Below are 14,826 nucleotides of genomic sequence, written 5' to 3'. Positions count from 1 at the left end.
TCTTATTTTAGTGATGTTTTGCCGTTAATTATATGGTGTGGAAACGTGCTGTTTCAATAAAATTGACCTTAACTTAGCAATGGTCTGGCAAGGATTCATGAAACATTGACCTAATTTCCCAAGCCCACTAGATGGCAATTATTTCAAACAACAATGAAAACTCACATCATCAGACCCAGAACGCCACCTTCTGAACTCTGAAAATAAGGACACTGTTTCATGAAGCCTCACCTACACATCAACACGAATGGTGGACAACTGACTTCAACATCAACATTCAACGCACTCACTAGGTAACTATTTTGGAGTGAAAATGTGTTCTTACTATTGTTATCAATTCCTTGGTAAAAAAAAAAAAAAAAAAATCTAAATTCAAAGTTTACTCAAACAACTCTCTCTGGAGGCGGGACGTATGCCAGTCTCAGATTGGAGAGAGGGCGTAAGCGGGATGAGGAAGAGGAGGAAGGGAGCTCAGTCAGACCCGCAGCTCTCGCATCTTCCCCACCGCTGACCCCGAGCACCCACCTACTGTCTGAGAGTGAGCCTCCTGTCAGGTTTCACAACTCTGATTCGCCCAATCCAGAACTACGGACCGCACGAAGGCAGCTGGTCTCCGCCGATGGAAGGGAACCGACCACTTACCTCGTCGCATCTCTAACCCCCTCCTCTCTTGCGCAATCAGACGCTCCTATATACCGAAGTCGCTAGATGGCTGCCGCACTTTTTTATTGACCATCCTCTCTTTCTCTTGCTCCGCCTCAACTCCTGATCCTCAATAATGACTGACTCCGCCACCCAAGAGTCAGACTCCGTCCCGGAGATGACTATCGTGGATCCCTACACGGCCGCCTTGCGCAACGGCCAGTGCGCCCAGGACGGCGTCACCAACAACCACCATCACCCGGTGAAGAGCCCCAGCCAGCCTGAGGGGCTCCACAATGGCCATGAGCTCAAGATCGCGGACGGCGTGGAGGGGGAAGGTAAGTCATTTCTAAACTTGTACCTCTTTACATCCCTGCCTGCGGAGCTGGGAGGCAGCAGTGGAGGGCAGACCTTTTCTTTTTTTTTATATAACACGAGATGTATTTTTAGTCTTCCTGGGTTTTAATTATTGATGCGAGTACTACATCAGGGGTTGTCATTATTGCAAAAGTTAAGGATCATCCTGCCATCCCACATCGCTCTATTACATCTGTCATATTTCACTGTTTCATATTGCTTTATTTTGTACTCTCTGTCGTCAGTACTATAATAAGATTAAAGCCAATACATTGCTTACACTTCTTCCCTACTGTTGAAAATATTTATATTTATTTCCAAAACAAGTCAAACAAATATAGATGGTGTCGAACACTGGTGTCTGAGCCTCGCAGACACATTCGATGACCTGCTTTGACGCACAAAAGTCTGAGGCTCCCAGTCAGAATGTGAAGGCAGCTCCTCTGAATAATGAGATCCCTTAGCCCCTGGTGACAACACTTCAGAGGTGCCATACATTTGAAATGGAGTTACTCAGGTTGAGAAAGTTTGGATTCACCATGTGACTGTCACCACCGCCTGAAGCTTGTTGTGAAACTGTTTTATTGAAGTATCTGATTTGCCCGACATGCAGGATTTAGATGTGTTCAAGCCTGTGGCGTTGAAAGAAAGGTGTCAAACTCATGGCTCAAGGGCCAAGTCCAGCCCATCATGCCATTTTACATGGCCGACAGGAGTCTTAACACAGTTTAGTTGACTCAAAATCAGTGCATTGCTAAGTAAACGTCCACCAACAGGCATATCTCCTCAAATGAATGTTGATATGAATCATGCAGGAAAATTTGTTCTATCGTATCTTATACGTTAAATATTGATCTGGAGTCTTCAAAGAACGATCCCATGTTATTTCAGATTGATGGGAATTTGGATGAAAGATGGGAAAGTGGATGTGTGTTGAAGGGTCGATTACATCCTGCTTAATATTGTTAGAGACTATTAAAAAATGTAAAAGTTCCTGGGAAAAAAAATGCTGAATTTCTTCCTGAATTTCTGCTTCACAAACAACAAAATGCGTCGTGTTGTTTTTTATCTTCTTCTTTCAGTTTTGCCCATCAGTATTTGCCAAAGCAAGTCTTCCTCCTACTTCTGTATATATATATATATATAGTTAATGTGTGAATATGTGTTAGAATATGTCTAAAATTCCATAGATCCTGATGTGAGTACACATTTCCTTGTCTGCTTATGTGGGAAAATACAAGATTAAAGCTGGAAGGTCTGTAATTTTAAAAGAATATAGCTGCGTGCCTTTTTTGTTCATCTGCTTTTAAGCTGCTCTGGTTTTTCATCAGTGTTGCATTCCTTTTATGAGGAACGAAAGGTGACATCTCATTACTTAAACCTGCCCTCAAGTTGCCCCATGCTTCCACAGGGGATGCCTGGCACATGTCTTGTCTGACTCCACATGGATCATGTGAGCTCAGACATTCGCTGTCTCACTTCCCTCACTTCTCCTGGAGAGCTCGGGCACACAGAAGCTATGGTCTGGAGTATCTCTGGAGTAAATCCAGCTCTAACGTTTCACAAACAGGATTTGTTTCAAAGTTTGTTCTCCAGTCAGGCTGATATGTGAGTGATCCCTTGCTCCTGCAGCGGAAGCGTGTCCAATCCATGCATGGGCCTCAGCTAACATGACTTCTCATTTCAAGTTCTTGCTGTTCTCGCTCAATGCATGTGTTCGCAGTAAAGCGCACACATAATCATTGAGACAAGAGGGACTTTTTATTCTCTTCACACCAACTTAAAGTGTTAAAATCCATCATGTATTCATATTTAGTGCATTTGAAATGTTCTCCTTTGGTCACCAGTGGTGGGCTTCTTGAAACAGTGTGCTCCTTTTCAGCACCCACTAGGTAGCACTCACTCGTCTGAGCTCTTTGGCGTCAAAAAAATGCAACGTTCCAGGCAGGCGATGTGGATTGCGCGAGTGTGTGAGGAGCATCACACCCACTGTTCAGAAGTCACTGTGACTGAAACGCATGGCCATTTCAGGGGCTTTAAATGTCTATCGACACGTTGTTACATGTTGAACGAACAAAGCTGCATCCCATGGCTTCCCAACCTCCCTCTTTCATTTATGTGGCGCGTTGCCCACAGACTCAGGATATGTCGCGGAAGGCGGAACATATGGTTCGATTGAAAACCTAAAGTCAACATGCAACACTGAACCCAGCCTTCGTTGTTCAAAGATAAACAGTTTTGAGCAGACAGTGTCATCTACTAGGCTTTTAAAGTCAAGACACGGCTTCAAAAAAGCCTTACAAGTAGCAACACCCTTCTTCAGGACCTGCAAGTTAGTGATGAGCTGGCGAAGCTTCATGATATGTGGTTTTGATTTCTGTTACAAGAACCACAGTTTTGTAAACCAACAGCGCCACCTGCTGTGTGCTAACAATGGCTCAGTTTCATGAAGCTTCAAGTATTTTTGGCAAGTCGTGTTGCCACAGCGGTTGTGGTCATCTGCGACTCCCGTTGATGGCAAAACAGGGTTGTGTGACAGCTGGGTGACAAGGCAGAGCCTGCCACATCTGGGATGGCGGTCGTTGCAGACGATCCCTCTGGGGACCTGCGTACCCAGGAAATGACAGCAATTTGACACCTCAAATGAAAATTAGACTCTTTCCACATGCAGTTTTACTAGAAACACGTGAAGGTGCTTAACGTCTTTATTAGACGTGATTTGTGCTTGTTTTGGACTGGAGTCAAATCATTTGTATTCATCGATGGGGGAGAGCTGATGAAGGCAAAAATGGACATGGTGAGACGAAAACTGCTTCTAGAATAATGTACCACATGTGGGATTCATTTAAAAATCAGATGAGAGTACGAATGAGCCAGCTATAAAAATCCTGCCCTGAAGGCACATTATATTCACACTTTTTGCTGTATAATACCTCTAATTAAAATAATCGACTATATTCTGGAGTCCCTTTGTTTTTGCTTGAACAATGTTGAGGTCGAACAGTGTCTTCTCTCATGGTGGTTGAAGTCAAGGCATCGGACCTGGTGCCGGACTAGTCACACACAGCAAATAACACTGATGTAGTTCTCTTGTCTATTCCTGTGTATTTCAAAAACAACTACAGTGGTACCTCGGTTTTCGAATGTCCCGGAATTCAAACATTTCGAGATTTTTTTGCTTCTGATTTTGAACGAAAATCCAGATCTCGAACGCCCCCGAAAAAAGCCGGAAAAAACATAACGTGCGCGGACCGATCAGCTGACCCATGAGGCGCTTTGTTATTGCGTATAACGCAGCCTCTGTATGCAGACGTGTCCCGTTAGTACCGTGGTAGAGTGTCACAGGGGAGGTGCTCTCCACACCTCCGAGGCTGGAGCGCACACTTCAGGGTTTGATGTCCTGTTGTGGGCTGGAGCTGGGACAGGGATGAGGCGAGTCTGGGACAGAGCGTTACTTGGTTTATGACTTTGTCACAGCCAAACTGCACAGAAGCGCACATTCAGAGCTGGACACGCACCGGGCACCTCTTCACTTCTGGAGAGACCTCACTCACTCGGCAACCCCTCCCACATGCAGCGGCCACACTGATGTTTTTGTCAACAAGTAGTGAAGAGTGACTCCAATATCAGTCTCCATCAGTGAAGGAGGACTCCACCTTTAAAGGAGGAACGCGAGGTGTAGCCTCTTATGAAAGAAACTCAACTGAGATTCAAATTGTTTTTATGAAATTTAGGAGTCAACCCAAATTGTTGATTTTTTTTTTATTTGTTTTTTGGGGAAAAAAAGAAGAAGAAAAAAAAAAACAGCCACAGCACAGAAATTGTGTCTGTGTAAATGTAATGTATTTTTTGATGTATATGAAGAGCAAACTGTATCATATTCATGGTGTGCAACTGCAGTTAAAAACCCACTTTGTGTGCACTGCCTGGCTCAGTTTTAGGCCCTATTTTGTTCATTACTTCTCTTTTGCTCTCTGGACAATGTGACCTGATGGATGATTTTCATAGTCATATTCACAAACATTCCATTCCTTTGCCACTATGGGGGAAGGTTATCTATCAGGCTGCTCTATGTTCCTCTTAGGCTATAACCAACTGCTTTCTTTACATTATGTATCCCCCATCCTCACAGCCAGAAATGTACTTTTATATAGGCGTCAGTGTTGAGAAGGACAGGGGGCATGCGACCCCCCTCCCACTTTTTGACAAGGGTTATTTTTTTCCCCATTTGCCATTGCAACCCTGGTTATTTTCTACAGTCCAGAAAATTCTGATGCTCCTGAACTCACCATCCACATGTTACTGAGAAACATAGGTCACAACTTTATCCGAGCGTAATACGCCAGTCAGGTGAAAAAACAAGTCAACATCATTATGTGTAAAAAACATGTTGTTTTACTAAGTACTTTTACCTGAAGTTGACAAAAAGTATGTCTCACTCAAGAGGAATTTGTGGAAAACTATAAATATTTACAGAAGTTTCAGGAAAACCCCAAAATATTCACTCAAAACATGTAATAAGCATGTATTGCTGATGCTTTCATAGTAGCCTAATCTCAAGTAAAAGCCATTAAAATCATCGCATCCCAGTTGTCGAAACCAACGGCCGCCCATGATTATAACCACAGCTGCCCCACATTTCTGGCAACTTGAAAATGTGTGTGACAGTGATGTCTTCTGGAGCATCTCCTGTTGAACCTCATGGGCTCAAAACAAAAAGCTTGAGCATTATCCTTCTTGTTCCTTTGGACTTAAATAACATCTGTTCTGTTATGAATGTGTGCATGAGAATTGTCTGAAAGTAGCAAATGGCCGTTCCAAAATAATCAATATCGAAGGATGAAATGTCAAAATAAGCTTGAGGCAAGTGAAAAACTTTCTGTTTCTTGTGAGAGATTCATCACCACTTTAGTGAAGTTTCACAGTCAGGCACTTTTGAATGACAGTGTGTGATAGTTTTATTAAACTGGTGCGTCATGGTGACAAATACTCTCGCAAACTGCTGAACAATTTCATTCAGGGGGAAGTTTGTACTGGGAATTGAAAGTGCTCAGAAGACGTCCTGCTTTATTTAGCGTGGTCATGTTTCTGTTTTAAGACACACAAATCATAAGATTTAATGATGACGCAACACGGTTGTCACTCATCGTTCGTGTGGCTTCGCATTTATCCAGGTAGTTTACTGATAATGAATATAAAAAGGCAGCTCCTAAATGAATTTAGAAAAAAAAAAATCTGCTCAATCCTATAAGCTCTGATGTTCAGACCACAGACTCGTAAACCGGACCAAGAAATCGGGTGAACTATTTATTAGTAACTAGATATTTAGGGGGTGAATGTGTTCATCGGCCAGTGAGAAGTTCCTGGGAGGGATTTGTGTTTAGAATTACAAGTGAACCCGTTTTTAAGCTGCATTGGAAGTTAAAGTTGAGACTGATGAATAATTCATTACTCTGCAGAGGCAGTATCATGTTTCATGACAGTCGAGAGCGTTCAATCTCCTCTGAATACAGGAGGTTGTGTCGGTGACTCCGGGTGGCTCGGCCCTGATTGTAGAAGGAGGGATGGGACCAAAGCGACATCAAGTTAACCGGTAGTGATGAAGCATTCATTTATTTTAGTCACCTACAGCAAAGTTAAACAATGTTCACTATGTTCCTGTCCTTATTATACTTGTAATAGTAATGTATGTTAGATAAGCGCTTCATTTTCCAAATATCCCTTTTCATATACATGAACACCTTATAACAAATTCATTCATTCATCTCAGTTATTTCCTTTACTCTTTTTATTCATTGATCTTTATACAGTTTCATTTCAGGTCGTCATTTTTCATAAGAGGGAAATATAATTTCAACCCTATATAGCATTGACAAAATATAAGACTTTAATCTTGAAATCTATATTCTCTTATCCTCCCTTTGTACAAATAACTTGTCTCGATAAACTCTGTTGAGTTTGTTCACTCTAAACATGTCGTGATGGTGGTTAAACAATGTCAAGGCTCATTCCAGAAATGGAAAACATTTTTGGCTTTGACATTTGGAAAGAAAAAAAAATTCTCTTTTCCATTTTCACCTCTACCAAGGAGCTTATGTTGTCTATGCTGTTGGTTTGTGTTTCTCTGAAAAGTTAAGAATGAATTTGGATGAAAGTTTTGGGAAACCCTCTGGCTACAGGAATTTTTACTGTATAAACTGGGCAGACAGGACCACCTTGCTCTTGCTCTTTCTCAGAAATACCTCCATACCAAAGACTTGTTGGCTGTCCAGTTTTGGCCACGTTTTATTAGTACTAAAAGTCTATTCGGTGGCCAAATTTTCAGTGCATCCCTAGTAAATCCCCTGGTAATCCCCAGGTCAGGCTATGACTGTTCCAAGGTTTTATATCATACGGACAAACAAGAGTGGTAAATCGTTTTATTATGGATAATACATATATTAGCATGATGGTTAGTCAGCATGAGGCAGGGTTTCAAGAGGGTTTTGTCTTGAACATTTCCTTGAGGTAAGGACTGTTTTGATTTTTAAGGCTGAGTGAAACAATATAGCGAATCATTCAAAGATGTGTCTGACAGCTTATGCACAAATAATCTAACAGCTGACTCTTTTTATTATTGTTATGTTATTTTTGCTTCATGTTGAGTATTTATTTATTTTCGCTGTTTTTTTTTTTCTTTCCCATTTTGTGTGTCTGTGTTTTTGTTTCAGTTGACTAATAGAATAATTTTCCACTTTATTTGGTGAAAATTCCGAGGCCCTCTGAAACTGATTTTTTTTTGTTTGTTTTTAGATTAGCAACGGATTGTGGGAATGATTTATGGAATTATGTAGAAGTCAGAGGCCACTGCGATCTCTCGCGAATTCTGCTGATGTTGCAATATGCTATTTCAGTTTTTTGAAGTGTTTTAAGGTCAGTCAGCAAAGCTAAGCAGGAGACCACTCACTGCGCTGCTATTTCCCAAACCTCAACTCCAGCCCCTGAGAAGCGGCACAGCAGGGGCCCATGCATTTATCCTCATGACTGCGATGCTTCACTCCCCCTGGAGGCCGGTAAAGCAGCTAATAAGATGGATGCATTTCCACCGGTGTTCCTGCCCGTCAGAATTACTTCTCCAATATCACGTTTGGGACTCATAAAGAACCCCAAAACATGAATGGGACCAGTTATTTCATGAGTTTATATGTGGATATCTGAGTAACACGTTACCCACTTGAGAGCTACAAAGATCCAATACGTGCTACAATCTTGGTTCACACTGAAGAACAAATGAGGCAGCATAAATGAAAAATGAGACAAAGCTTGCACTGATAGTGTGTTTCATCACAGGTCTCCTGGAGAGCAGCATGCGACTGAAGCCCCATGAGGCTCAGAACTACAGGAAGAAGGCGCTGTGGGCCTCCTGGCTCTCCATCGTGGTCACGCTCATACTGGCCGTGGCAGCGTTCAGTAAGAATCTCACTCACTTCATCTTTGCGCCTGCTCAGGTTTTACGGTGAAAATACAGCAACAGGTTTTCACACAGCTACACACAGCTTTACTCACTTGTTCATTTTGTGGTTTTAACTCAGTCGTTGAGGCTGAACATTCTAGAGGTGAAGTTAAAAATCAAGAATCAACAAATGTCTTGACGTCCATCGGTGTCCATGTGATGTTGATATAATCCACATTAAATCAAAATGAAGCGCTTATAACTTACACTCAAGCCAAGTTCTGACCTACAATACTTTGTTTTGTAACAGAGTCATGAATTCTACTACATGTAGCTGTGCTCAAAACTAACTCTAGTTTGCAACTCAAGGTTCCTTTCTAAAAGTCCCCTACAGTTGTCTGGGATTTCGACTAGATAGTCATCATTTAACACACTGAATCTTCTGTGGATTCTTGGTCATAGAACTCCAGAGAATGTCTATTAGCTGCGCCTCTTTTGTGTCAGCGTTTCAAACAGATCACCACTCATCTCCGGAGACTTAAGAACGCCCCTGGAGTTTCACTGAAATCAATCACAGCACATAACAAAATAGTGACGTTGAAAGCAACAATGGGACTTCTGTTCCTGTTCACACAGAATACTGGAATCTTGGATGACGTTCATGGAAGAAGCAGCGCTTGTTTGTGGAGTTTGACTATGACAAAGCGGTCATTTGCATGCCGACATGCTAACTTATCGACATCTAAATCCGTCCGCATCCGTGTTGGAAAGCACGAGATGATCCGTCCAGCCTGACAAGTGAGGCGAATCAAGTCGCAGGGCCTGTTACCATTAAGGTGTCATGTGAGTGAAGGTAAATCCTCCACTCTTCTGTACCAATCACTTCCACCCTGCCAATTTGCAGCGTCCCTGCTATTCATTTGCAATTCAACTCCCTGCCATCTGTCACTCGTTTGCTGTGTTATTGATCCGAACACCCACTTATGTCCCGAGTAACTTCGATTTGTGCTTCAACACCCACGCCATCTCATACATGTACAGAAGACGTACACTTCAGCAGCTACTCCTCATCGTGTTACCTCACTATGCATTAGCCTGTCGACTTTGATTTGACCTTCATCAAGATAGACACGGAGGAAACTAAAGATACAGAGTGACTTGTTTTGGAAGGATGAGAGAGAGAGAGAGAGTCAGGCTGATGGAGTTTGACTCCTCAAGAGGTGTGATGGCCCCAGGGGACAAGCCTCCATGTACGCTGGACGAAGGTATTCAGGATGTGATGGCTCTACTAAAGCAAACCATCTCAGACTTTCATCTTGCCTGTGTCCCAGTTTCTTTCGCTCTCTCTCTCCCACACCTATTTTTCTCAGTCCTGTCAGCTGCTTTCCTTCCCCTCTATGTGTCCTTTATAGTGGCCTTGCGTCATATGCAGTAGGAGGGTCCATTTTTATAGAGAACAAACGTCAAAGCAGAACATCCGATTAACTATTATACCAAGAAGTACACACTTTAGCATGGTTGGTGGATTATGTTCTGGAATGAATTGAAGGTTTAAATCTCACTAGTTAAGTGAGACCTGGTAGAACCGAGGGAGTAACACTGAATTCCCTGGAGATAGTTGTAAAAAGTTGGTGACCACTGGGTTGGACTGTTTTTAAAAAATCATTTTGACTATCTCCGCTCTCTGGTTTTCACCATCGTGAAGCTCACATGAGAGGCAGGATACACTTTTATGACCCTATGAAATGGGGAAAATAATGTGCTGCGGATGCCAGAAAATTTGGTAAAACAGTGCGGATAAACATGAATCCAGCCCAGCCCAACTGCCCAGCTTAAACAAACCCAAAGCACTCCACCAGATCAGCTTAGGACGAACTAAAGCCTGTCCTTTAAAATGGGATTTTGTTTGTTTTAGTTTGATGACCAGTATAGCAACAGCGACTGTGCAGTTGCTTCTAATGAAAACTGCCATGAGCCACTCCAGGAAACAATATGGAACCTTGCTCTACTAACTTCAACGCTCCCTATGAGCAGTTTACCTTACCCACAACACCCACAGTGGCTTGTGCTACCAACCCCTCAGAGATCTGTCTTACCTAGATTCTTCCGCCTCTAGAGGCCAACCTCTAAACATGTCTCTCACTACAACCTTCTATGTAAGACCCCGCAGCCTGGACATCATTCTATCTCTACCTTGACCATTTTTCTACTTTAGTTTTTTAGGGGGATGGTGAACCGGTTGATACTGTAGCTGACTTTGAGTAGCTGAGTTTTTTTTTGTACCTCCTGCTCTATCTGCATTTTCGCTAGAGCTGTGTATTGACTGGTATTTTGCTATACGAGACTTATCCCGATACAGGAGTGGTAGTATGATACTTCATGACACTCTACGTTTAACAATATACTGTTTTAAGAACCATCATTTTAAATGGGAAAATCAAATAATGAAGTACAATACAAAGTGCATGAAAGCGATTGTTTTGATGTCTGTTTAGACTTTCAGCTAAATTTTACAGTCCAACAGAGGAATTGCTCCCCTGAGTGACAGAATAACTCCAGTGTACAAAACAATGCAACAGCATATCAAAGTATATATGTATTAAATATGGATAAACACAACTTAAAATATTAAGAGAATGTCACACTATCAAGTTTTGCAATATTTCAGCAAAAATATTGACACAATATCGCAGAATCAACTATCATCGTATTTGACCACATCAATATTTTCTTACAGCTCCAACCATTTTCAGCTGGAACGTAGTCTCCAGAGCTTATTGATCTAAGAAAGAAACTTCATGAAATACATTGATAAAAATGATGAATTAATATTTTATTATTTTATATTGTTGTTTTTATTGTCAAGCCCTGTCATCTCCATGGTTGCCAGATAGTAACATTTATGGCCGAAATGTCAACTTTATTTCGATGAACAAATGCACCACAATGGCCTCTCACAGAGCCCCACAGGCTTTTTGATGTCAGTATTAGGAAGTTGTTCACGTCTGGACAATCAATTGTTCTGCCAATGTTCATTGAATGCGTTGACAGAGTAACTCAAGGCTGAAGAGAACAAGTGATGGCAGTTAAAAATAGACATTTTAAACATACAGTCACAGCCATGGTGCAATAAAATAGAGGGAAAAGTGGCCAATTCTGACATGATGAAGAATAAAACAAGGGGAAAAACCCTGCTGGAATATGGCATTGCAGAGATTCATTAATGAGATTCAACCCAGATACATAAAGTGAAAGAGCAGGCTGGTTATAAATACTCCTCCGACTACTGTGGTTATGAATCTGGGCTGAAACCTTGCTGCAGAAGAAATGAGTATTGGAGCCTCAGTGTGCATCAATTCAATTTGATCGTCCTTTAAAAACAGGTCCTTTAAAAAACGTCATCTTAGGCAACCCAAGGAAGTGTTGTCACTCGGAGAAAGATTTTTATTTTTATTTTTATTTATTTTTTTATTTAACTTTCCTAGTTGATGGGACCCCCACTCATCATGGCAATAAATTCTATTCTTCTTTCTTCTGAAACTACCAAGTTTTCAGACTCTCTTCTGATGTCTACCTCAGTTTTCCCTGATGGCTTTGAAGGTGACCACCTGCACCACATAGAAGTCGTCATAGATTGACAAGTACGGTCCTTCACAGCATCTTCATCAGATGAGATGTCAACATGGCTTCCCATTCCTGTGGGACGTGAACCAGATCGGTATCTTCAATTATCAGCCTCTGCAGTGCTCGCTCTTCTGGAGAGTCGGAGTTGACGGGGTCTGCGTGAGGAAGTGGATGTACAGAGGCACTTCTTTGTGAGGTGGGAATCTGGAGAGGCAGCTTTATTAATCCACTATAGGTGGAGGTGTAATGATGCACTTCCTCAGTCAAGTATCAGGACCAAACTTGCAGGTTTATTATTATTAATTAAATTGTAGTAGTGAACATGTTGACTCAAACCTTGGCTATATTAACAAAGGAATATATATATATATATAGTATATATAGTATATATAGTATATATAGAAGTGCTAAAATGAAGAGCATTTAGCTAAACTTGGAATACAAATGAAGATAAATAAATAAATTATTATCGTAGGTTACTGTCTCACTTGTTCATGATTAATTTTATTGCTTCACTTTAGTCTCATGAGGGGCTGAATCAATATAGTTGAAAGGTCACATGGTAGTGAAGGTCCTGGTGAGGTTTCATGAAACAGTGTTCTTATTTTCAGAGCTCAGAAGGAGGCGCTCTTGATTTTGAAATGATGTGAGGTTCTATTAAAGTAGTTGTTTGAAGCTAAAGAATTGTGGAGCACAGAGCGACATCTACTGGCCTCTGAAAACGGTCACGGTTTCATGAAGCCACAGCGGCAGCCCATCACGAGTCCCAGGTCTCAGTTGGCCAGGGTCTGGTCTTCGACGACAAGCTGTCCACCCTGCTGTCCAAGTGTTTGGTGAGACTCTTGAGGAGATCCGGGACATGCCGGGGAGATGGCAAAAGCGACTTTAACCAGGACTGGTTTCTTCTGTTTTTCAGTGTGGTTAGAACGCATTTTTAAACCCTTTTTTGGTATTGGAATATTATAAATCCACTTCACTCGGTGGCAAATAAAAGGTTTTGTTTCGACAGTGGTGGATATAAGTCACCGAAGTTGTCCTATAATTCATGCTGCAATCATTTCCAAGCCAGTTTACTGGACATTAAATGGTGGGACAACAGAGCCAAACAGTGTGGAGGTGTTTGAATGCTGCTGTGGTGGGATCTGCTGGGCATTCATCAAACGCCAGCTGCACAGTTGCTCCTCCAGCCAGAGCGCAAAACAGTCAGGGATATACGGCTTCTTTTCCTTCCGTAATGAGAAGTAAATCTGCAGCTGCAACCGGAGGGAAACATTGTAATATCTGGCTGGTTATAGCATCTTCAACCTTAATGTAATGTGAGGGAATTTGAATTATTTACCCGTCCAACTACACTGATGGAGCATCTGGCGGTGGCTGGCATTGCGAAACTGACTGTATGGAAACTGCTCTCCTCGGCATTAGTCCGTAATAAGCTACTGCTCTTTCATATATATCCGCTTTGTCTTCCTGTTATGATAACTGGAGCATTACTGTCTCCTTGAAATGTCTCCAATGAAATCTCGACTTGGGAAACAATACGTTTTTATAGCACAACTGTTGGGAAGCCTAGTCTTTTGCACTGGCCGAGCTCGGCTCGAGCCTTCTGCGATGCTGTCATGAGGTCAGTGTCACTTGACGTATAAAAGACTCAACCCTGACTTGACTCAACCCTGACAGACAAGACGATGACTTGACAAGTCTTGATGACTTAACTTGACTTAACATGGAGACTAGACTTGACAGCAAGGCAAGGCGATGACTTGACGAGATGGAACTAACTTGACCAGACTGTTACTTGACTTGGCTTAACATGCAAGACAATGACTTGACTTAACTTGGAGACAAGACTTGACGGGGTAAGACTCGACGATGAACTTGAGCAGACTGTTACTTGACATGGAGACGTGACTTGGAAGGGCAACAGGAGACAATAGCTTGACTAGATTAGACAGGACTCGACCGAAAACAGTTTCTTGACTTGATGTGGACATGTGACAAGATGGTGGCTTGACGTGTTGGGAGATGCACCAACAGTGGGACACAGGAACAGGGGGGCTTGTCCGAGTCTATACACGAACATGTGTCAACGCATTACTTTATAACTTAGAAGAATAACAACAGTTAGATGCCACTCAGAAAAGAGTCACGTCAACACGTGTTCAGAAAAAGACTGTATGGACTCGGACAATAAAATTTGACACAAGAAAATTTACAGGGATTTATAGGGATTGTAGGGGAACATATAACACATTAATTATAAAACATTTTGACAAAGACCGCTTTAGTTTTGAGACATTAAATTTTCTTTATTTACGTTTTGATGCCAGACATAAACCATCTGGCCTTATTTTCTCTTGTAAATGATTCCACTAGTGTGTTACTAGTTTTTAACTGACCAGTAAATAGGACTAGATGATGTATTGTGATTGAGCATTCAAGATATTAATATTGCGAAATCATTGATATCTATTTCCCCATATGGCAGGTCAGTGGCGCCACCCCTTCTAAGGCCGGCCAACCACATACCTTGTTTCTGGCCACTGAATAAAAGCTTTATTTCAGACTCTAAGCAAACTAGAACTTCTGTTTTTTGTGCAATGGCCCATAAAAACCCGTTCATGTCAACGGTACACTGGTTGTCAGACCAGGAAGCAGAATATCAGCTTGGTGAATTTAGTTTTTCTTAGTTTAATTCACTTGTTAAAAAGTTTCTGACATATCAGAGAACTGTACAGGAAGATCTTCATGGTTTCCCACATCGATCCAGCACG

At 41.8% G+C, this 14,826-nt stretch overlaps 1 protein-coding gene across 1 annotated transcript in view; it reads left to right on the top strand.

Moving 5' to 3' along the window:
* The first annotated feature begins 458 nt into the window (after positions 1 to 458).
* The window catches only part of LOC128766412 (transmembrane protein 163-like), a 37,476-nt gene continuing 23,108 nt past the window's right edge, over positions 459 to 14,826 (top strand). The window contains exons 1-2 of the mRNA XM_053878033.1: positions 459 to 980; positions 8,329 to 8,448. Of these exons, the coding sequence (XP_053734008.1) occupies positions 779 to 980; positions 8,329 to 8,448 (322 nt within the window). The 5' untranslated portion in view covers positions 459 to 778. The remainder of the gene's footprint in view (positions 981 to 8,328; positions 8,449 to 14,826) is intronic.

This window comes from Synchiropus splendidus, chromosome 10, assembly GCF_027744825.2.
Source record: "Synchiropus splendidus isolate RoL2022-P1 chromosome 10, RoL_Sspl_1.0, whole genome shotgun sequence".
In the NCBI taxonomy this organism is placed as follows: domain Eukaryota; kingdom Metazoa; phylum Chordata; class Actinopteri; order Syngnathiformes; family Callionymidae; genus Synchiropus; species Synchiropus splendidus.
Note: the sequence above shows the minus strand (reverse complement) of the source record. Positions and strands in the feature narration are given on the sequence as shown.